The following is a 22,911-nucleotide window of genomic DNA, read 5'->3' as shown; positions in this document are numbered from 1 at the left end:
GGTTGATGTTAGCCCCGAGGTCGGGTAGTGCATTGCGAATGGGAGATTCCCCAATTGAACAAGGAATTGTGAAGCTTCCAGGGTCAATCTTCTTTTGTGGGAGTTTGTTGAGTAGTAAGGCGGAGCATTCTTCGCTTAAATTAACTAATTGCAATGATTAAATTTTCCTTTTGTGAGTGAGGAAGTCCCTCATAAATTTTGAATATTTAGGCATTTGGGTTAGGACTTCGATAAATGGAACATTAACATGCAATTGTTTTAGCAAATTTTCAAACTTTGCGAATTGCTCATTGGTCTTTTGGCGAATTAACCGACCGGGGTACGGAACCAGAGGATTCTTGGTGGGCTCTTGGTTTGGTGGAGGAGCCGTCTCTTGTTGGTGCGTTGGTGGAGTTGTGGTTTGGCTAGATCGGCTCTTTTCAGTTAGAGGTAATGGAGCCTCCTCGGGACCCACGGTACGGTTTCTCAATGTGATGAGATGTACTTGCGCCTTTGGGTTGGTTTCGGTATTACTTGGTAACACGCCTTGTGGTATTTCGGAGAAATTTTGAGCTAGTTGATTTAATTGTTTTTCAATGTTTTGAATACTAGCTTGTTGATTTCTAAAATTCGATTCCAGTTGTTGAAATCGATCCGAGTTTTTCTTTTCGGTGTCGGAGATGAGGCGAGATATGGTATCTTCAAGCCTTTCTCGTCCCCCTTGTTGTTGAGAGAAATTTTGTGACTCGTTTCTTGGTTGTTGAAAGTTTGTTCGTTGGTTTAGACTTTGTTGGTTACTACTACTGCCAGGTTCTCTCCAACCAAGGTTAGGGTGGTTACGCCATCCTTGGTTGTAGGTAACCGTTGGAGGACCCGACGGCCTAGGTCTATTATCAATGTAGTTTACCGATTCTGTTTGATTATCTATTTCTTTCATACAACTCCAATTTTCATGTGGCCCACCACACCCCTCGCAAGCCATAACCGAAGCTGTTTTTGCCATTTCTAACTTTTTGATTTTTGAAAAAGGGCTTCGATTTGGGCTTGCAAGGAGGTGCTCTCATCAACCTTATGGGCGCCCGGGGAAATAGATTTCGTTCCTCGAGGAGTGTGCCATTGAAAATTGGTTTGAGCAATTTCCTCAATTTGATTATAAATTTCATTTGGGCGGCGATTACCTAAAAGTCCCCCGGAGCTAGAGTCGAGTGTTTGTCTTGTGTGTGGCAACAACCCATTATAGAAGGTGGATACTTGTTGCCATACCGCAAGACCATGATGAGGACACTTTCTTAGTAGCTCCTTGAACCTTTCCCAAGTTTCATATAAGGATTCCCAGTCCTCTTGTGAATATGTGTTAATTTCAGTCATTAATTTAGCCGTTTTAGCAGGAGGGAATTACTTATATAGAAACTTTTGGGCTAGTTCATCCCAGGTGTTTACCGAGCCAACTGGGAGGGTATTAAGCCAAGCCTTAGCTCGGTCTTTTAGTGAAAATGGAAACATTCGAATGCGGATGGCGTCATTTGATGCTCTATTAATCCGAAAGGTATAACATATTTCTAATAAGTTAGTAATATGTAGATGGGGATCCTCGTCCGCAAGCCCATGGAAAGTTGCGGAGTTTTTGAGCATTTGTATCAAATGCGGCCGAAGTTCGAAGTTATTGTTCTCGACATTCGGTGCATTGATAGCGGCGCCAAGATTACCTACGGTGGGACGTAGGTAATCTATGAGGGTACGTTGGTCCGCCATTGTAAGTAGGTCCCCCGAAACTTTCTCTTGGTTTTTAGCTTTGAGTCTTTTTCTTAGAAAGCGTTCGGGTTCGTCTAAAGGTTCTTTTATGTCTCTACTAGAACTGGAGCTCATACACTGCGTGGAAAGTTCAGGTGTGGCGCCTGGGTTCCAAGTCCTGCAATAAAAACAAAAAGAACGTTGGTCAGAAGTTTCACCACGGCCCCGTGCTCAGATGAACATGGCCCGTGGTCGGAGATACAGTAATTTTTTTCGGGATCCCTGTTATTTAGGAGCTCGACACGGCCCCGTGTTGCACCGACTCGGCCCCTTGCTCAACTCTCTGTAAGTCGGAAAATAAAAACTGCCAGTAACAACGCTGGGCACGGCCCGTGTCCGACCAGGCGCGGCCCGTGTTGAGCTCTGCAGAAGCTGAAAATTTATAAAAAATCGTAAAAAAAATAGAAAAATAAGAAAAATGATTAGGCCGTTGATTCCTAACTTTCTTAAAATCCTTGTGTCCCCGGCAACAGCGCCAAAAAAACTTGATATGCGTGTGGTGGTAGGTTTTTATGTATATTTTTAGCTCTTTTTACACGTTAGTCAAGTTTTAAATTTATAAAACACGATATTTTACTAACACCAAACACACATATGGGCAAGTGCACCCATCGTGAGCGTAGTATAATGTTGTCAAGATACCGAGGTCGTCCAAGGACACAAGAGCTTTTAGTACCGATTTATCCTCAACGTCTAATCAAATCAAAAGTTTAGAAAAAGGTTTAAACTAGAAAATAAAAAATTAAAAATGCTGAAAACAAAAATAAAAATCAAAACAGATAGACAAGATGAATCACTTGGATCCGACTCGCATTTAGTGTAACCTTTGATTATTTCCGCACTTTTGCACTTTTTAAGAGATTATCTTAGTTATAGTAGTAGGCCCCTCTTTTGAAGGTGATGTTACCCTCAACCCAGTAGTTTGAGTCAGCAAGAATACAATCCTAAAGGGTTGGATTATTGAAAGAAATTAATTAAGTTATTAATGCGTAATGTGGTAGGCCCCTCTTATGAAGGTGACGTTACCCTCGGCTAAGTAGTTTGAGTCAGCAGGGATACAATCCTAAATAGCTGGGTTAAAGCTTTAATAGTTGCTTACATATGAGGGGGTCAAGGTGTTCGGACCCCCGCCATCCAATACCAGTGGGTATTGAAGGAGGTCCTACTAAAGTTGACCCAGGTCCTTGCAGGATCTATACACTGAACAAGGCAAGACTCTTACCAAACCATTCCCTTAACCTCCGAACAGAAAGCCAACATATCTCCATATAGACCGTGGAGATATGAATGGTGAAAATATTTTATTTTATATAGACAGTAAAATAATGCCAAGATACCACAGACAAATGATAAGGAAGATTCACCTTCAACATAAGAAACTAGTTATTAAAGTCATTAATACATAACCAAATAAAAAGTGCGAAAACATTAAAAATAAAAAGTATTACACTAAACACTTGTCTTCACCAAGTGATGTAAGAGACTTAGGCAAACATGGCCTTTGATTGTCAAGAACTCTAACGATCAATCTTGGATCCCGAGACTACTCACACACTCTATGATGGATGATGGATGATGGATGATGGATGATGGATGATGGTGGTGGATATGGGTTGTGATGGTGGTGGTGGGTAGGTGAAGTGTGAGAGTGGTGGTTTGCCAAGGGATGGTTTGCAAATGAGCCAAGCACCCCTATTTATAGCCTGCACAGAAGCCCAGACACAGCCCCGTGTCCACCCATCTTCTCTTTCTTCATTAAATGCAGTTTGTCTACATTAGTTGACCACGCCCCCGTGTCCGCTGGGCACGACCCCGTGTGCAGAAGCGTATCTGTACTATCAAGATTTGCCTAGATTCTGCGAATCTTAGAGTTGACCACGGCCCCGTGTCCGCTGGAAACGCCCCCGTGGTGGGTGATAGAAGCTTCTACAACTTTGTCTTTCTGCAGACACTTGGGAACGCCCCCGTGCTCATTGAGCACGGGGCGTGTTAAGCCTTTTGTTCTCTTTTTTTTTTGCTTGGGAAGATGCTGTCGGGGGGTCGGGCATGTCACGTTTATTCCTTTTCTTGTATTTGTGTTAGATTTAGCTGCTTTTTTTTGCTTCTTTTGTTCATTTGAGCTCATTTAATCCTGAAAATACAAAAGGGAGACAAAAACACACTTTTTCCAACATTAGTACTAAAAAAAGGTTAGTTTTATGCCACATTTGATGTAATTTATATGTTGCATTTTGCACACATCAGATCCGCCGAGAGCTGCCTTTGTATTTTTGACCGTGTGCACGTGGTGAAGCACATGGGCTGCAAGGAGCAGGTTGGTAACGTGGCGTGCAAACGTGCGGGTACGAGGCGCATGACCAAGATGAGTCTGCGCGCAGTGGCGCATAGCGTGGCAGACAAGCGCGGCCGTGCGCACAGTATGGAGCAGGGACTGGTCTACGCGCATGTGACGTGCACAGCGCACCAAAGTGAGCCAATATAGCACGACTGTGTGGCATGCTCGTATAGGTTCACTGGTGTCTAGCGCATACGCGAATGCATGGTGAGCCAAAGCAACACGCGCGCTAGGGCCCTGCTCGCGCATGAAAGTGAGCCAAAATAGCGCACGCGCGCATGAGTGTGCAAGACCTGCGCGCGCATGAGCCAAAAGGGCACGTGCACCAGTTTGTCTTGCGCGCGCGCAAAAGCTTCCAGACATTAATAACTGAGCAGTTACATTTCAACTTTTGAAACAGGCGAGTCAAACGGTTTTGACTGAGAATTAAATGATGAATAAAGTGCATTGAAGATGTTTAGTGCAATTTAATTCTCACATTTAACTTATTTTTCTGTTTCGACTAGGACCTGTAGTATAAATAGGGAGGACCCCTGCTGCAGAAAAACCTTGAAATTTACCAACATATGCGAATTTCTCTCTGCAGAATAATCTTCTTCTTCTGTCTTGCTTCAAGGTACACCTTCAGGTTTCGTCAAGTCCGGCAGTACAACTGTTGAGGCTGTTGTGTCCTGGAAACAAACGAGTTCTCCTGGGAGACTCGAAATTTGTTTTAAGGGACCCGTGTCTAACACGACCCTCAGCCAAGAACATCTTTTCTGTTTGTAATTTCTGTTCTTGTTTTTGATTTATTTCAGTTGTAATTGTATTGTTTTTTCAGTTTCATTATGTTCTTGTTCTGTAATTCAAGTTAATAAAATATTTTATTTATTTTGCACGAACGGGTTCCTACAGGTAATACCTAACCCAGTCCTGAAACCACATACCTTTTTACCCGAACTATTACTCGATCATATACCCAATTTTTTATTTATGATTTATTTTCCCTTAAATCTTATATATTAGTGACTTATTTTTAGTAGGTTCATTATGTGAAAAATAAAATAATTCTTTTGAATTATGTATTTGATAACATTATTTATATTTTGTGTGTTGTGAAGTATATAAATAAAATTATATAATAGCTATAATGTTATTATTTATTTATGATAAAACTTACATCTATGTGACTTATATTTTAATGGTAAAAAAGAAATGTACGTATTTGGATATCCTAATCAGTATCTTTGAAAAAACTAACGGATATACCCAATACCCGGGAGTATACCCGATATCCGATTGGCAATTACCCGAAAATATTCAACATGTATTGAGACGAGTATTGGACACGGTTTACAACCGAGTATGAATATGTGATTACCAATACCTAGGGCTGTAAACGAACCGAACGAACACGAACAATGCGAAATAAATGTGTTCACGAACGGTTCATGAACACTTATGTTCGTGTTCGTTCATTAAGGAAATGAGCGTGTTCGCGAACGGTTCACGAACACAAATAAATTTGGCGAACGCGACGAAGGATAAAGATAGATGGCCCAAAGAGTAGCACTCGAACTTGAATCCCTTTGTAACACCCCGTGTTTTCCAAAGGTCAAAGTCAAAGTCAAGTGTTGACTGTTATTGGAATTAAAGATTAATAAAGATTAATTTCATTTTAGTTTCATTTTGATTTTCATATTATTTGGAGTAAGTGTTGTATAATCAAACTAATCGACCGATAATCGAACTGTGAATCAACGACCGACTGTGAATGATAGGAAGTAACAATGCAATAAAGCTAGTCAATCAATAATCAAGCTAATCAAATCAATCACCGAACTCAAGTGTGGATAATTTTAATGCTTTTACACGTGTGTGTGTGCCTTACGTGTTACTTGTGCATGTTTACTTTTATGTTAAAGTGTGTGGTGAATCAATCAAAATCCATCAAGACTCAAAGGTGAATCAAACTCCATCGAAATCGAATCCAAATCGTGGTGTAAGGATGCTTGTATGTTAGATATAGTAGTTGGGACTAAAAGTGATGTGATTAGGAATCCTATCATCGTTCATCGAACTCGAAATATCAAAAATCGTCGCGAAACACTCAAAACCAGGCAAGCCGATCGAACAGGGCAACCTGATCGAACAGGCTAGCCGATCGAACAGGGCAACCTGATCGAACAGGCTAGCCGATCGAACAGGGCAACCTGATCGAACAGGTTAGCCGATCGAACAGGCTGTTCGATCGGGCAGCTGCTCGATCAGGGATGCTGTTCGATCAGCTGACCCTTTCCTCTTTTGGAAGCCTATAAATAGGGCTGTCCTTGTCAAGCTTTCCACTTTTGGAAAAGCTCTGACCGACCAGCCTCTTCTTCTCACTAAATCTCAGATTTCTCTCAAACCGGTAAGTATTTCGTTCTAATCCTTGTACGTTTTTGTTCATTAATCGATTCTCCATCTTTCTATCTTTCAAAATCTGAATTCCAACCGTGAAATCACCAAGATCTAGGTGTTCTTGGGTGATGTCATCATGGTGTTCTTCAAGAACACTAAGTTTGGCATCATTCCACCATGAATAACTTAGATCTAACCGATTTCCACATAAATAACCTAAAATCTACCAAAGATCTTAACATTTCACGGTGGAAAAGGATTGAAAGACGGGTTTTCATCTATCTTTCAACTCTTTTACACTCAAAAAGGTGAAAACGAGACTTGAACCGATTTACAAATCAATCTAAACAAACACATGGTTCAAGATTCGGGTTCTACCGAGAGATATACCGATTTCGGGTTAAACGTTAAACTTAAGTTCCAAACCGTCTCTGACCGAGTTTGGGTGATTCCTGCTCGAGTCAGTAGACTAAGTAGGGATTTCAGCTTTGTGGTTCAACTCGTAGTCAAAATATCTCTAAAACATCAACAATTAACGGGAATAACCAAGTGTTAAGAGATAGGTTAACCGAATCGAGAAGCTGGCCGAACGGCTAGGCTGTTCGATCGAACAGCCCAACCGAACGACTATGCCAGCCGATCGACTAGGCTAACCGATCGACTAGCACTTAGTCCCACAAACTCATGAAGTGTAGTATTGACGAGTTACTGTTCGATCGACTACGTCACTCGATTGTAATCATTACTGCTCGAATCATGAGATACTATACTTCAAAACACTTAGACTTTTCGAAACATTGGAATGTCACCCGATCGAGCATGCCAGCCGATCGAGTGACATGTTTGAAAACAATGAAGTGCTAGCCGATCGGTTGGGCTAACCGATCGAACAGCTGTTCGATCGGCCAACTTGAAAGGTAGTACAAACCATCATACACAAACACATCCTTCACATCAAAGGAAGAAACAATCCACTTGAAGGAACCAGCCGATCGAGCCAGCCGGCCGATCGAATGGATGTTCGAACGGACTTTCAAACCAATCGAACAGCCCACTCGATCGAACTGCTGTCCGATCGAATGGCCTACTCGATCCAAGTACATTGTTTACTTTTCCCGCGTTACTCATCGTTGTGTTATCGAACTATTCAGGCTAACCTATTCTCAGTGCTCCTCTCAATCCACGATCAACCACTGTGAGTATACTCGATCCCTTTTTGCTTTCAGCACTTTTGGGTGTTACATACGTAATCTATCAAATTCACAAGCAACACAAACTATTTGAACGCTAACCTACTTGCATGTATTACTTGTCTAAATGATTGCTGTTTATTATGTTTACACGTGGAGTGCTATCTGCCTGCTTTAGCAACGTAGTACTATAGTTTGGACTCAACACCCGTTCACACGGGGGTTGCTAAGGACAATTACTTGCATGGATTACGGTGGTAATCATGTATTGCGAACTGTCTCGGACAGTCAACTTGAAGTCATTGGTATCGATGGTCCCATGTCGATAATTTACATGCATCGTTTGCCCTTGTGTACGTGCTTGGTTATGCGTAAACTTTCGAACTTTATATGCTATATCAAACTTGTGTACTCACCTTTACATTATATGTATTGACTTTTATTTTAACGTATGTGACAGGTGTTTAAGCTACTAGCGTGCTAGGGAAGCGAGGCAATAATAAGCTTCTAGGAGCCAGTGACCTTAGGACAGTGTCCATATACCTGCTCCAGGGCCATAATTATCTGTAGATCTTGTACTGGCACCTGTAGTCAGTAAGATCTATAGTTAGCCGTCTAGAAGTCTTAAAACAATATTTACTTTCGGTCTGTAATAATTAAGAATTTGAGTTGTCGGAACAGTTCCCATATTGTTTAGTTGATTTCTATGATAACTTGTTATTATTTGGGACACGGTATGGGACGTGTTATATAACTGAATTGTATGATAGTTGTTGTGGAAACTTCTGAACAATCTGTTTCGCTCAGTGCCGCGCCCCGATGATTCCGCCATCGGTTGGGGTGTGACAGATTGGTATCAGAGCCATAACTATAGGGAATTAGGTTAGACACGATCTAGTCCGGATCGCTGTCTTAGAAACCTAGACTATAGTTAGGAACCAAGAGACCAAGTTTATGTGCTTATTTTATGTTGTTTCCTTCTATTCTATCATTACATCCGAACTCCGAGCCAAATTTCGTAATTTGGACGGGATTAGGAGTGAAACCCGCAAATTCCTGCCTAAATTACAAATTTTTGCCAATTATTTTGTATCAACAAAACGGGGGAAAGTTATACCAAATCAGGGCTGAAACCCATAATTTGATGAAAACTTCCTCTAAATTTTCTTAAAACAAGGAAGAAATTGCTGAGATAGGGGTGAAACCCTAACCTTGGCAGTTATTCCGACTTTATTTTATCTCGCCAAGGCAATTGACGGACTCCAACGACCTGAACTCACGAGTATGGCCTAGAATGCGCATGCATAATGCCCAAGAATCGAGGCAGAAACATGTCCCCTAGAGTCGAAAGCGACGACAAGTCAACTGTGAATAGTTAAATTGCCATGGTTAGTCGAAGTCTAGTAGCCGCAGACAATCCATTTTCCGATTTTGAGTGTTGCTTTGTTGATTTTATATGAGTTACCTGTTTACGTGTTTTAAGATTCGTTGGTTACTTCATTTGTTTATCGATCTGCGTGACTTCTGTTGCTATTCTATCTCGATTCAAATCCCTGTTGAGGTGATCTAAACGAAACCAGTAAGCTATGCTACGCTATACGACTAAGTTAGACGATACAATGTGATGCTACCCGATACGCAAAACGAACGACACTCGACTTGTGGTTATAGGTTTCTATTTTCTGACTACCTCTGTGATAAAATTTCGTACGTGTTTAGGGAATTAAGTGCTCTATTTGCTTAATTGCTTATGTGCTCTAATTGCTTCTGTGTTTATGTGCCTCTATGATTATGTGCTTATGTGATTATATGTGTTACGTGACGTGAGATGCGACGTGATTCTAAGCTTTAGTAAACTAAGACGTGCGAGATTCGAATTCGTTGTGTTGAGCCCTATGGCGATGTCTATTGCAGACCATGTCGTCATCAGCAAGAATTCGCCAAAACCTTACCCGTCAGGAAAAGAGAGACCGACGTCTCGCCAAGCTCATCTCGAGGTCTGTAGCAAAAGCTGTCAGTGAGGTGTACGAAAACACCAGCAAGTCGTCGGAAGAATCCCGAACCCTCACTGAACCCAGCAAAACTTCGTTCAGTTTCAAGCAATTTAAGGCATGTGGACCGAAGGAGTTCACCGGTGAAGAGGGCCCTACAGGCTTATTTCACTGGTTTGACTCTGTGGAAGTTACCCTTCGTCAAAGCGGATGCCCGGATCATCTTCGAACTCTCAATGCTACCGGTGTCTTCCAGTCGCGGGCATTGGACTGGTGGACAGCCGAAAGGAATAAGCGCGGGAACGACGCTGCCTACGAGCTGACGTGGGAGGAACTGAAGGCTATCATGCTGGACGAGTTCTGTCCTCCCCACGAACGCCAAAAGTTGGAGGATGAGTTCTGGACCATCAAGCAGAAGGAGGGCGACAACGCTGGTCTCACCGCCCGTTTCAAACAACTGAGCATTATCTGTCCAGACCAGGTCAAGACTCCCGAGATGACCATCAAGAAATACATCCGTGCTCTTCCGGATTGTATTGCAGATTATGTGTTCGCCGCCAAACCCGCGTCAATCGAGGAAACCTACCTACTCGCTGCCGAGATTAACGACAAGCGAGTTAAGGCTGGTGTCTGGGATAAGCCATCCAAGTCGTTGCATCAAGTTACTGCCGCATCAACCGACAACCCTACTGCTCAAGCCTCCAAGTCCTCGAGAAGAAGAAAGAAAAACAAGAATTGCGCCGCCGCAACCAATGCTGCTCCTCTTCAGTCAGTACCGCCACAACAGCAACAACCACAGCGCACTGCGCCAGTGATCAATGCGCCGCCGGCTAAGCGTGCGTACACCGGCCCCCACCCACTCTGTGCTACATGTTCTTATCATCACCCGGTGGGTGTGGCCTGCCGTTTCTGTGTCCACTGCAACGTTTACGGGCATTTCACTGCGAATTGCCGCTATGGTCCTCGTCAAACGCAAGCTCAAGCCGCTGTTAACCAAGCCTTGCTACCTGCTCCTCAAGCTCCTCAAGCGCATCAAGCTGCACAGGCCCCGACAAACAATGTTTGGACCTGCTTTGCATGTGGTGACCCTAACCACTTCGCAAACCGGTGCCCGAACAGGGTGGTGAAACAAGAAGCTCAACAACCACAGCAACAACAGCAGCAGCCTCAACAACAAGCCGCTCACGCCAGAACTTTCAACATCAATGCACGCCAGGCTCAAGCTGACAACAACGTGGTCAATGGTACGTTCCTCGTGAATGGTATATATGCATCATGTTTGTTTGATACTGGAGCCGATAACTGCTTTGTGTCATTTGAATTTGAGAAGCTTCTTAGACGTAAGCGCTCTTATCTTTCGTCACCCTTCGAAGTAGAAGTCGCTACCGGAAGAACCATTGCTGTCAATTCTGTGCTCCGTGATTGTACTCTCGAGCTCAACAATCATATATTCCCGATTAATCTCATTCCAATGCAGCTCGGAAGTTTCGATGTCATAGTCGGCATGGACTTTCTTCGTGAAAACCATGCTGAAGTTGTGTGTTCTGATAAGATGATTCGTTTTGTGCTAGCTAGTGGTGATATTCTATGTGTTTATGGTGAAACTACTGCAAAAGATCTCAAGCTCATGTCCTGTCTTCAAGCTCGCAAATATCTCCGCAAGGAATATCAAGCCTTCTTGGCCAACATTGTTGTAGCAGAGACGGACAAGAAAAAGAAAGTTGAAGTCAAGGATGTTCCCGTTGTCCGAGAATTTCCTCAGGTGTTCCCTGATGATCTTCCTGGATTACCTCCTAGTCGTGATATCGACTTTCGAATCGACCTTATTCCAGGAGCCAACCCAGTGGCCAAAGCTCCGTATCGACTCGCTCCATCTGAGATGCGAGAACTCTCAAACCAACTCCAAGAGTTACTTGAAAAAGGCTTCATTCGCCCGAGCACTTCTCCATGGGGCGCACCAGTCCTTTTCGTCAAAAAGAAGGACGGGTCGTTCCGAATGTGCATCGATTACCGGGAATTGAACAAGCTGACCATCAAGAACCGATACCCCTTACCAAGAATCGATGATCTGTTTGACCAACTACAAGGTGCTCAGTGTTTCTCCAAGATTGATCTACGTTCAGGCTACCATCAGTTGCGGATTCAAGAGGAAGACATACCCAAAACCGCTTTTCGAACCCGATACGGCCACTACGAATTTGTTGTCATGCCTTTTGGTTTGACCAACGCACCCGCGGTCTTTATGGATTTGATGAATCGCGTGTGTAAACCGTTCTTAGACCGTTTCGTCATCGTATTTATCGACGATGTCCTGATCTATTCCAGATCGAGGGCCGAACATGCGCAGCATTTGCGATTGGTTCTCGAGTTGCTTCAGGGAAACCAACTCTACGCCAAATTCTCCAAGTGTGAGTTCTGGTTGGAGGAGGTTCAATTTCTGGGTCACATTGTGAATAGTCGGGGTATACACGTTGATCCTGCAAAGATTGAGGCAGTCAAGGGATGGGTTACGCCAAAGAATCCGTCAGAAGTTCGCTCTTTTCTCGGATTAGCCGGTTACTACCGGCGATTCATCGAAGGATTCTCAAAGATTGTTGTACCGCTTACCTCCCTTACTCATAAAGACAAGCCTTTTGTGTGGGGAACCGCGCAGGAGACTGCTTTCCAAACCCTCAAACACATGCTGTGCCATGCACCAGTTCTTACACTGCCGGACGGAAGCGATGACTTCGTTGTCTATTGTGATGCTTCAAACCTTGGACTTGGCTGTGTTCTCATGCAACGAGACAAGGTTATAGCTTACGCATCTCGACAGCTCAAAATCCACGAGAAGAACTATACAACCCATGATCTGGAGCTAGGCGCAGTTGTCTTTGCCTTAAAGATTTGGCGACACTACCTGTATGGTACAAAGTGTACGATCTTCACCGATCACAAGAGCCTACAACATATCTTTAACCAGAGAGAACTCAATATGCGTCAACGCCGATGGGTAGAACTTCTCAACGATTACGACTGTGAGATCCGTTATCACCCAGGCAAGGCGAATGTAGTTGCAGACGCCCTCAGCAGAAAGAATTACGTGATAGGTGTTCGAAACATCCAGGCTCAGTATAACCTCGAAGCTCTCATCCGCGAAGCACAACACGCTTGCTTTAACGAGCGTACGTTGAAGAAAGAACGAATCTATCACGATGGAACTCAGCTCGTGAGCAAAGCCAACGGGATATTCTATTATCTGGACCGAATCTGGGTTCCGGGGAGGACAGATTTGCGAAAGATCATCATGAACGAAGCCCACAAATCCCGATATTCCATTCATCCCGGTGCGGACAAAATGTACCAGGACCTTCGCTACAAGTACTGGTGGCCTGGGATGAAAAGGGATATTGCTCTATATGTTGGTAGCTGTTTAACTTGTGCAAGAGTCAAGGCTGAACACCAAAGACCTTCAGGCTTACTCGAACAACCGCCGATACCCGTATGGAAGTGGGAAAGCATAGCTATGGATTTCATAACTAAGCTTCCGACCACGCCATCAGGTCACGACAGTATTTGGGTTATAGTCGACCGTCTAACCAAATCAGCCCACTTTCTGCCAATACGAGAAGACTATAAGGTGGCCAAGCTAGCCCAAATCTACACCGACGAGATCATTAAGAATCATGGTACGCCTCGAGACATCATTTCTGATCGCGATGCTCGGTTTACATCGAGATTGTGGGAAACTTTTCAAGCAGCTCTTGGTACGACGCTGAATTTGAGTACCGCATTCCACCCGCAAACCGACGGGCAGACGGAAAGAACGATTCGTACTATCGAAGACATGCTCCGTGCGTGTGTTATCGATTTTGGTGGTAGTTGGAGCAAACACCTACCGTTGGTCGAATTTTCGTACAATAATAGCTATCACTCCAGCATCGAAATGGCACCTTTCGAAGCCTTGTATGGTAGGAGATGTCGCTCGCCTATTGTATGGCACGAGGTCGGTCATTCACAATTGACTGGGCCCGAGATTCTGCAAGAAACGACTGACAAGATCCACCAGATAAGGGAAAACTTGGTAAAGGCCCGGGACAGACAAAAGATGTACGCCGATAAACGACGCAGGCCCCGCGAATTTGCAGTTGGCGACTACGTGCTCCTAAAGGTATCACCTTGGAAGGGAGTAGTCCGATTCGGCAAAAGAGGGAAACTTGCGCCTCGATTTGTTGGACCTTTTAAGATTCTGGAAAGGATCGGTAAAGTTGCCTACAAACTCGAATTACCGGAGGAACTCAGCAATGTCCACCCGACTTTCCATATTTCGAACCTTCGAAAATGCGTAGCCGACCACGACGCAATAATACCACTCGACGATCTTCAGGTCAATGAGACGCTACACTTCGTGGAAAAGCCTGTCGAAATCATGGACCGACAGACCAAGCAACTCAGACGCTCTCGCATTCCTATTGTAAAGGTACGATGGGAAGGCAAACGAGGCGCGGAGTTCACTTGGGAACTCGAAAGTGACATGAAGGCCAAGTACCCGCAGTTGTTCAGATAGATCTGAAGCATCAAATTGGTAAAATCACACGGCGATGTACGGTTCTCGGCCTAATTTCGGGACGAAATTCCCTAAAGGAGGGGAGACTGTAACACCCCGTGTTTTCCAAAGGTCAAAGTCAAAGTCAAGTGTTGACTGTTATTGGAATTAAAGATTAATAAAGATTAATTTCATTTTAGTTTCATTTTGATTTTCATATTATTTGGAGTAAGTGTTGTATAATCAAACTAATCGACCGATAATCGAACTGTGAATCAACGACCGACTGTGAATGATAGGAAGTAACAATGCAATAAAGCTAGTCAATCAATAATCAAGCTAATCAAATCAATCACCGAACTCAAGTGTGGATAATTTTAATGCTTTTATACGTGTGTGTGTGCCTTACGTGTTACTTGTGCATGTTTACTTTTATGTTAAAGTGTGTGGTGAATCAATCAAAATCCATCAAGACTCAAAGGTGAATCAAACTCCATCGAAATCGAATCCAAATCGTGGTGTAAGGATGCTTGTATGTTAGATATAGTAGTTGGGACTAAAAGTGATGTGATTAGGAATCCTATCATCGTTCATCGAACTCGAAATATCAAAAATCGTCGCGAAACACTCAAAACCAGGCAAGCCGATCGAACAGGGCAACCTGATCGAACAGGCTAGCCGATCGAACAGGGCAACCTGATCGAACAGGCTAGCCGATCGAACAGGGCAACCTGATCGAACAGGTTAGCCGATCGAACAGGCTGTTCGATCGGGCAGCTGCTCGATCAGGGATGCTGTTCGATCAGCTGACCCTTTCCTCTTTTGGAAGCCTATAAATAGGGCTGTCCTTGTCAAGCTTTCCACTTTTGGAAAAGCTCTGACCGACCAGCCTCTTCTTCTCACTAAATCTCAGATTTCTCTCAAACCGGTAAGTATTTCGTTCTAATCCTTGTACGTTTTTGTTCATTAATCGATTCTCCATCTTTCTATCTTTCAAAATCTGAATTCCAACCGTGAAATCACCAAGATCTTGGTGTTCTTGGGTGATGTCATCATGGTGTTCTTCAAGAACACTAAGTTTGGCATCATTCCACCATGAATAACTTAGATCTAACCGATTTCCACATAAATAACCTAAAATCTACCAAAGATCTTAACATTTCACGGTGGAAAAGGATTGAAAGACGGGTTTTCATCTATCTTTCAACTCTTTTACACTCAAAAAGGTGAAAACGAGACTTGAACCGATTTACCAATCAATCTAAACAAACACATGGTTCAAGATTCGGGTTCTACCGAGAGATATACCGATTTCGGGTTAAACGTTAAACTTAAGTTCCAAACCGTCTCTGACCGAGTTTGGGTGATTCCTGCTCGAGTCAGTAGACTAAGTAGGGATTTCAGCTTTGTGGTTCAACTCGTAGTCAAAATATCTCTAAAACATCAACAATTAACGGGAATAACCAAGTGTTAAGAGATAGGTTAACCGAATCGAGAAGCTGGCCGAACGGCTAGGCTGTTCGATCGAACAGCCCAACCGAACGACTATGCCAGCCGATCGACTAGGCTAACCGATCGACTAGCACTTAGTCCCACAAACTCATGAAGTGTAGTATTGACGAGTTACTGTTCGATCGACTACGTCACTCGATTGTAATCATTACTGCTCGAATCATGAGATACTATACTTCAAAACACTTAGACTTTTCGAAACATTGGAATGTCACCCGATCGAGCATGCCAGCCGATCGAGTGACATGTTTGAAAACAATGAAGTGCTAGCCGATCGGTTGGGCTAACCGATCGAACAGCTGTTCGATCGGCCAACTTGAAAGGTAGTACAAACCATCATACACAAACACATCCTTCACATCAAAGGAAGAAACAATCCACTTGAAGGAACCAGCCGATCGAGCCAGCCGGCCGATCGAATGGATGTTCGAACGGACTTTCAAACCAATCGAACAGCCCACTCGATCGAACTGCTGTCCGATCGAATGGCCTACTCGATCCAAGTACATTGTTTACTTTTCCCGCGTTACTCATCGTTGTGTTATCGAACTATTCAGGCTAACCTATTCTCAGTGCTCCTCTCAATCCACGATCAACCACTGTGAGTATACTCGATCCCTTTTTGCTTTCAGCACTTTTGGGTGTTACATACGTAATCTATCAAATTCACAAGCAACACAAACTATTTGAACGCTAACCTACTTGCATGTATTACTTGTCTAAATGATTGCTGTTTATTATGTTTACACGTGGAGTGCTATCTGCCTGCTTTAGCAACGTAGTACTATAGTTTGGACTCAACACCCGTTCACACGGGGGTTGCTAAGGACAATTACTTGCATGGATTACGGTGGTAATCATGTATTGCGAACTGTCTCGGACAGTCAACTTGAAGTCATTGGTATCGATGGTCCCATGTCGATAATTTACATGCATCGTTTGCCCTTGTGTACGTGCTTGGTTATGCGTAAACTTTCGAACTTTATATGCTATATCAAACTTGTGTACTCACCTTTACATTATATGTATTGACTTTTATTTTAACGTATGTGACAGGTGTTTAAGCTACTAGCGTGCTAGGGAAGCGAGGCAATAATAAGCTTCTAGGAGCCAGTGACCTTAGGACAGTGTCCATATACCTGCTCCAGGGCCATAATTATCTGTAGATCTTGTACTGGCACCTGTAGTCAGTAAGATCTATAGTTAGCCGTCTAGAAGTCTTAAAACAATATTTACTTTCGGTCTGTAATAATTAAGAATTTGAGTTGTCGGAACAGTTCCCATATTGTTTAGTTGATTTCTATGATAACTTGTTATTATTTGGGACACGGTATGGGACGTGTTATATAACTGAATTGTATGATAGTTGTTGTGGAAACTTCTGAACAATCTGTTTCGCTCAGTGCCGCGCCCCGATGATTCCGCCATCGGTTGGGGTGTGACAGATTGGTATCAGAGCCATAACTATAGGGAATTAGGTTAGACACGATCTAGTCCGGATCGCTGTCTTAGAAACCTAGACTATAGTTAGGAACCAAGAGACCAAGTTTATGTGCTTATTTTATGTTGTTTCCTTCTATTCTATCATTACATCCGAACTCCGAGCCAAATTTCGTAATTTGGACGGGATTAGGAGTGAAACCCGCAAATTCCTGCCTAAATTACAAATTTTTGCCAATTATTTTGTATCAACAAAACGGGGGAACAGTTCCCATATTGTTTAGTTGATTTCTATGATAACTTGTTATTATTTGGGACACGGTATGGGACGTGTTATATAACTGAATTGTATGATAGTTGTTGTGGAAACTTCTGAACAATCTGTTTCGCTCAGTGCCGCGCCCCGATGATTCCGCCATCGGTTGGGGTGTGACACCCTTATTGTGGAACGGAGGTCGATCGTATTGGCTAATGTAAATAAAGAGAAATGAAAGGGAAATGATGCATAAACAAGGTGAAAGTGGGTTTCCTAGTTTAATTGTTAGGGTAATAAAATAATTAAAAATTTAATAATATAAAAGGTACAAATAAAATATAAGAAAGTACAAAGATCTTCAATTAAAACACAAACATACGAACATAAACGAACGCAAATCAACGAATGTTCACGAACATGTTCACGAACACCTTACCGAACATTCACGAACACAATCGAACGAACGAGACCTCTCTTCATGTTCGTTCATTTAACTAATCGAATGAAATTTCTTGTTCATGTTTGTTCGTTTATTAAACGAACGAACATAAACGAACTTCCCGCCGAACGGTTCACGAACTGTTCGCTGAACGTTCAGTTCGTTTACAGCCCTACCAATACATGCCCGAATTTGACCCATTACCATCATTGCTAATGGAATTGTGAATTAGTTTGAAATTGTTTATTAGTTTCCATTTTGTAATTTCAACCTTGACCATTTACAGTCTCAAAATGTCTCCCGTATTCTTTTGTTATTCTCTGACATTGGTTTGTATCTCTAAGACTTGTTTTCTGGAGTTCATTGGGGGTTTCTATTCTTGGTCATTAAAGGATGGGTTAGGTTTAGGTTTCTTGACTTTCAAATCTTAGGATTAGGTGAATGAGTTAGTGGTGGAGTGGTAAGGGAGAGACATGGGGTTACAAGTGACTCAGGTTCAATTCCTGCCCCCAACATTTAGTTTCTGCGGCGCCTGGTGATGATGGGAGACTAGGCGAGTAGGCGGCGATCGCTAGTTCGATCCTTGAACTGAGCGAGTCTTACCTCACCGCACTGTCGTGCCTTCGGGTGAATGTTCATGAGCTTTGGCCCTAGGTGAGGGTTTTCCTCAGTTCAGAAGGCGAGTATATCCTGATGTGGTGAATTTCGCCAGTAAACCATTTGAAGGATTCGTTAACCGTTAAAAAAAACAAAGCATTCTTCTTTTAAGTTTTCTTTTAACCATCGTTGTAGGGTTTTATAATTGTTCCTTCAAGTTGAAGGTAGTCGATTGTAGTTAAGGTATTCCTATTTTTAAAGCATTCACGAGAGAGATGAAAACTAGCAAGCAAGTTTGTTATACAGTAGAAACTCGATAAATTAATACTTGATTATTTAATAAACTCTCTAAAATAATATTTTTGCCGGTCCCGACTCGGGGATAGAGTGCTAAATTAATAATTCGATAAAATTATAAGATAATACATTTTTGATAATTTCTTTAGACCCCATATAAAATATAAATTAATAATTCCTTATATATAACATATTACATGAATGATTTATGAAGGTTTCTTGAAAAATGACTCAATTGTCCATGCTGCAATTGCAAGATTCATTGCATCTAATACATTTATTTTTGCTGGATTTGGAACCCCTAATTCATAACCCTCTATGTTGTGTGTATGATTTGTTTGTGTTAACCTATTTTGATCTTGTATTTATATAGAAAATATTTTTAATGTCCATAAAGTGATACATTGAACACAAGAAGCATAATAAGGTGGGAGATTGAAGGTTTCTTTCAAATTGGGCCGTTCATTTGATATACATGCATTGTATACAATAATTAAGTGAAAGCTTGAAAGGTGTTTGTAAACTAAGTATTCTACTATAAATTAATAAAATATTAATTAATATATAAATTAATAATTATTAATTTATCGATTAATTAATAACTCTTTTAATTAATAAATTTTGGTGATCACAAATATATTATTTTATAGAGTTTCTACTGTATATCTTTTGCTGATGGTGGTTTTTTTTTTTGTTCATATCTTCCATATACTTGTGAGAATTCAATTTTACTCTGAATCGTCTAGTTTATTATTTTGTATTATTTTAATGTTGTTGATGGAATATTCAAAACAAATTGAATGTTCCTTTAAAACATGTAGCTAAAGTTCTTTTTCTTGCTAGCTTTCTATATATCTCTTATTTTTTTCAAAACTGAATAATTCAAAACATGATTATGTGATTATATGATTATGTGAACGTGAATTAGACATTTAGGGATGTTAAATTATTGAAACTTAAATTAGTGATGTTATTTTGTTGAGATTGGATTAGATAATTACCCAACTCGTCAAATCAACCAGAAAATGTTTATATATGGTTTTATGAGATTGGAGCATTTAAAAACACTGAACGCACCGGACAAATATCCTAAATCCTCCAATGATTGTTCCTTCAAGTTAGGCAGTCCAGTTGTACTTAAGGTTGTTCTAATTCTTGAGGTATATATTCACTTAAGAGAGATGAAAACTAGCAAGCAAGTTTGTTATATTCCCTTTGCTAATTATGATTTCTTTTTGTTCATATCTTCCATAGATTATGAGAATTCAGGTTCCTTTTGTTGGTAACTAAAATAAAGAAGTACTTCATGTCTACATTTTTTCTTGCACACAATTCAGTTAGTTTTGCTCTGAATTGTCTAGTTTATTACTTCGTTCTATTTCTAATGTTGTTTATGGAATAATTCAAAACAAGTTGAATCTTCTTTTAAAACTCATAGCTAAAGTTCTTATTTTGTTGGTAGCTCAGGGCTGCAAACGAACCGAATGAACACGAACAAGACCTTATTCGTGTTCGTTTGTTAAGAAATATATGTGTTCACTAACACTTACCGAACGAGTTTTTATGTTCGTGTTCGTTTATAAAGGAAATGAACTTGTTCGTATTCGTTTGTGTTTATTTGTTAATTTTAGGCAACGAACAAAAACGAACGTTGATTAACACAAATGAGCACAAACTAATATTCATAAACACAAATGGAAACAAACGAACACAAACAAACGTTCTTGAACAAAGTATATAATACACCCACACTTATTTGTCAGAATTTTGAAGTATTTAAATAAAATATAGAAACTAAATACACTAATCAACTATCGAACACAAACTAATACGTGACCCAATGTTCACGAGCATAAATGAACGAACGCGGGCTCTGTTCATATTCATTTATTTAACTAAACGAATAGAATTACTTATTCGTGTTTGTTTGTTTAATGAACGAACGAACACAAACGAACTTCCTACCAAACGGTTCACGAACTATTCGCCGAACGCTTGGTTCATTTGCAGCCCTAGGTGTTGTCTATATCTCCTATTCTTTTAGGGTTATTGAATTTTATCACCCCCAATATTTGTTATTGGCCGTTGCACCCACAACTATCACTTTTATGACCGTCACCCCCAACTTAACAATTAGTGTGTTCTGTCACCCCGTTGTTAACTGATCACTAACTTTTGATCCTGTTACTATACTTTTTAGGGTGTCATAAGAATCTTAGGAAGGTTCTAGGGATCTTAGGACATCCCCAAAAGTATAGTAACAACATCAAAAGTTAGTGCTCTGGTGACAGAACATACTAAATGTTAAGTTGAGGGTAGCAGCGGCCAATGGCTAATATTTAAGGGTGATAAAATCCAATAACCCATTCTTTTATAACTCAATAATTAATTAATTTGTTGAAACTTGAATTAGTGATGTTATTTTGTTGAAATGGAATTAAACATTTACCCGACCCGACCTGAAATTTTTTATGTATGGTTTTATGAAATTAGAGCATCTAAACCTGTAAACTCACCGGACAAAAATATTGGATCCGCCACCAATGAGATTTATAATAAATAACTTGTGAGTTTGTATTCTTGTTAACGAGTATCATGCAATGAGTTAAGATGTGTGGAAACTGAAAGTTAAATACTTGGATATTTACGTATTTTGTTATAAGGGTTAATGGATTTAAACACCCCCAACTATGGCCATTTGGCCGATGGCACTCTCAACTTTAGCTTTCGCTCAGACCACTCCCAACTTAACACTTGGGTTGTTGTGTCGCCCCGTCATTAAATAAACACTAACAGGGTTAGTTCTTTGTGCTGACTTGGCCAATTTGTCCAACGTGGCATGGTGACATGGCCTATGATGTGTATTTAATCAGCTCCTTCAGTCCTTCCCCCACATTTCACCACCGCCAACATCATCTCCTGTTTGCTCCAATCTCACCATCGCCACAACCAACCAACCTAGCCACCACCGCCTCCCCCCGATGGCACCACCGTTCATCTTCTCGGTTACCTGAGACAAAACCTCCGACACCCACACACCCCCAACCACCCTTCACCTCCACCTTCATCTTGCAGATCGGAAGAAAGGGAGCCGCCGCACACGGCGGCGGCGCAACGACGGAGAGACGGTTAAATCAACGTCGATGTAAACTACCGGAATCTGAAATTTAGTTGAATCTGATGTTTGTGCGTGTTTCAATGTGTGTTTGTGTGTTATTGAATCAAACTAGTGCCTGATTTCATCATTTTCATCTCTAATTAGATGCTAGGGTTTGTGATTGATGCGTTAATTGTTATGTAGTCAAATTTGTGCGTGTATCAGTGTGTGATTTGATGACTGAAGATATATTTATTCTTGATTGTCACTCAAGCATCTTTGTTTGGGTAGGGCAGGAGGTTGATCAGAAACTGAAAACACAAGCGTTAGTTATTGGGGAGGTATATTGCTGTGCTGTCATGTTTATTATTCCATTTTTCTGCTCAAACTACCGGAATCGGAAACCTGTTGATGATCTGCAGCTGTGTTTGCAATCCCTGTTATTCGAAGCCGCCGCCCGGACAGTGAATCCGATGACCAGAGCCGTCGGACTTTTCTGGACGGGGAACTGGCACGTGTGTCAAGCTGCTGTAGACACAGTTCTTCGCGGCGGAACACTACCGCTGATCAGCGAACTTATTGATGGATTTCCGATGACATCAAAACTCGGTAATTCTTCGGATAACGTTCAGGATACGGTCAAAGTTCACCAATCAAAGGTTCAGAAGCGTAGGTTCGATCTGAATATGAATCAGAGTTTTCCGGCAAGTAAAGGCTCGCCGGAGAAACGACGGCATAAGTCCGTCGATGAATTCGATCTGAATATGTATTTGTTTTTTTTTTAATTTGAATCAGATTAAAAAAATAGCAATACACATTTGGACAAAAAATTACACATCACCTCATAAAAAACAGACCATGTCACCATGCCACGTTGGACAAAATGGCCACGTCGGCAAAAAGAACTAACCCAGTTAGTGTTTATTTAACGACGGGGTGACACAGCAACCATGTGTTAAGTTGGGATTGGTCTGAGCCAAAGTGAAAGTTGAGAGTGTCATCGGCCAAATGCCCATGGTTGGGGGTGTTTAAATCCATTAACCCTTGTTATAAATATTAATAAATTTATGATATTTAACATGC

The 22,911-nt window shown here is 41.6% G+C and overlaps 1 protein-coding gene and 1 non-coding gene across 2 annotated transcripts; both read left to right on the top strand.

Annotated features, from left to right (window-relative positions):
* The first annotated feature begins 1,246 nt into the window (after positions 1-1,246).
* Positions 1,247-1,353, top strand: LOC118486072. Its single transcript, XR_004877928.1, has one exon. It is a non-coding gene; the product is annotated as a small nucleolar RNA R71 (small nucleolar RNA).
* A 20,711-nt stretch (positions 1,354-22,064) lies between these two features.
* On the top strand, positions 22,065-22,613 carry LOC110900882 (LOB domain-containing protein 39-like). Its single transcript, XM_022147740.1, has one exon. The coding sequence runs from the start codon at positions 22,065-22,067 to the stop codon at positions 22,611-22,613; it is 549 nt and encodes a 182-aa protein (XP_022003432.1).
* The last annotated feature ends 298 nt before the right edge of the window (positions 22,614-22,911 follow it).

The sequence above is a fragment of the Helianthus annuus genome, chromosome 13 (assembly GCF_002127325.2).
Source record: "Helianthus annuus cultivar XRQ/B chromosome 13, HanXRQr2.0-SUNRISE, whole genome shotgun sequence".
In the NCBI taxonomy this organism is placed as follows: Eukaryota; Viridiplantae; Streptophyta; class Magnoliopsida; order Asterales; family Asteraceae; genus Helianthus; species Helianthus annuus.
This window is presented reverse-complemented; position numbering and strand designations above follow the sequence as displayed.

What these genes read in the sequence shown, in the direction of transcription:
- LOC110900882 (XM_022147740.1), top strand. Translation starts at nt 22,065, where the DNA reads ATGACTGAAGATATATTTATTCTTGATTGTCACTCAAGCATCTTTGTT.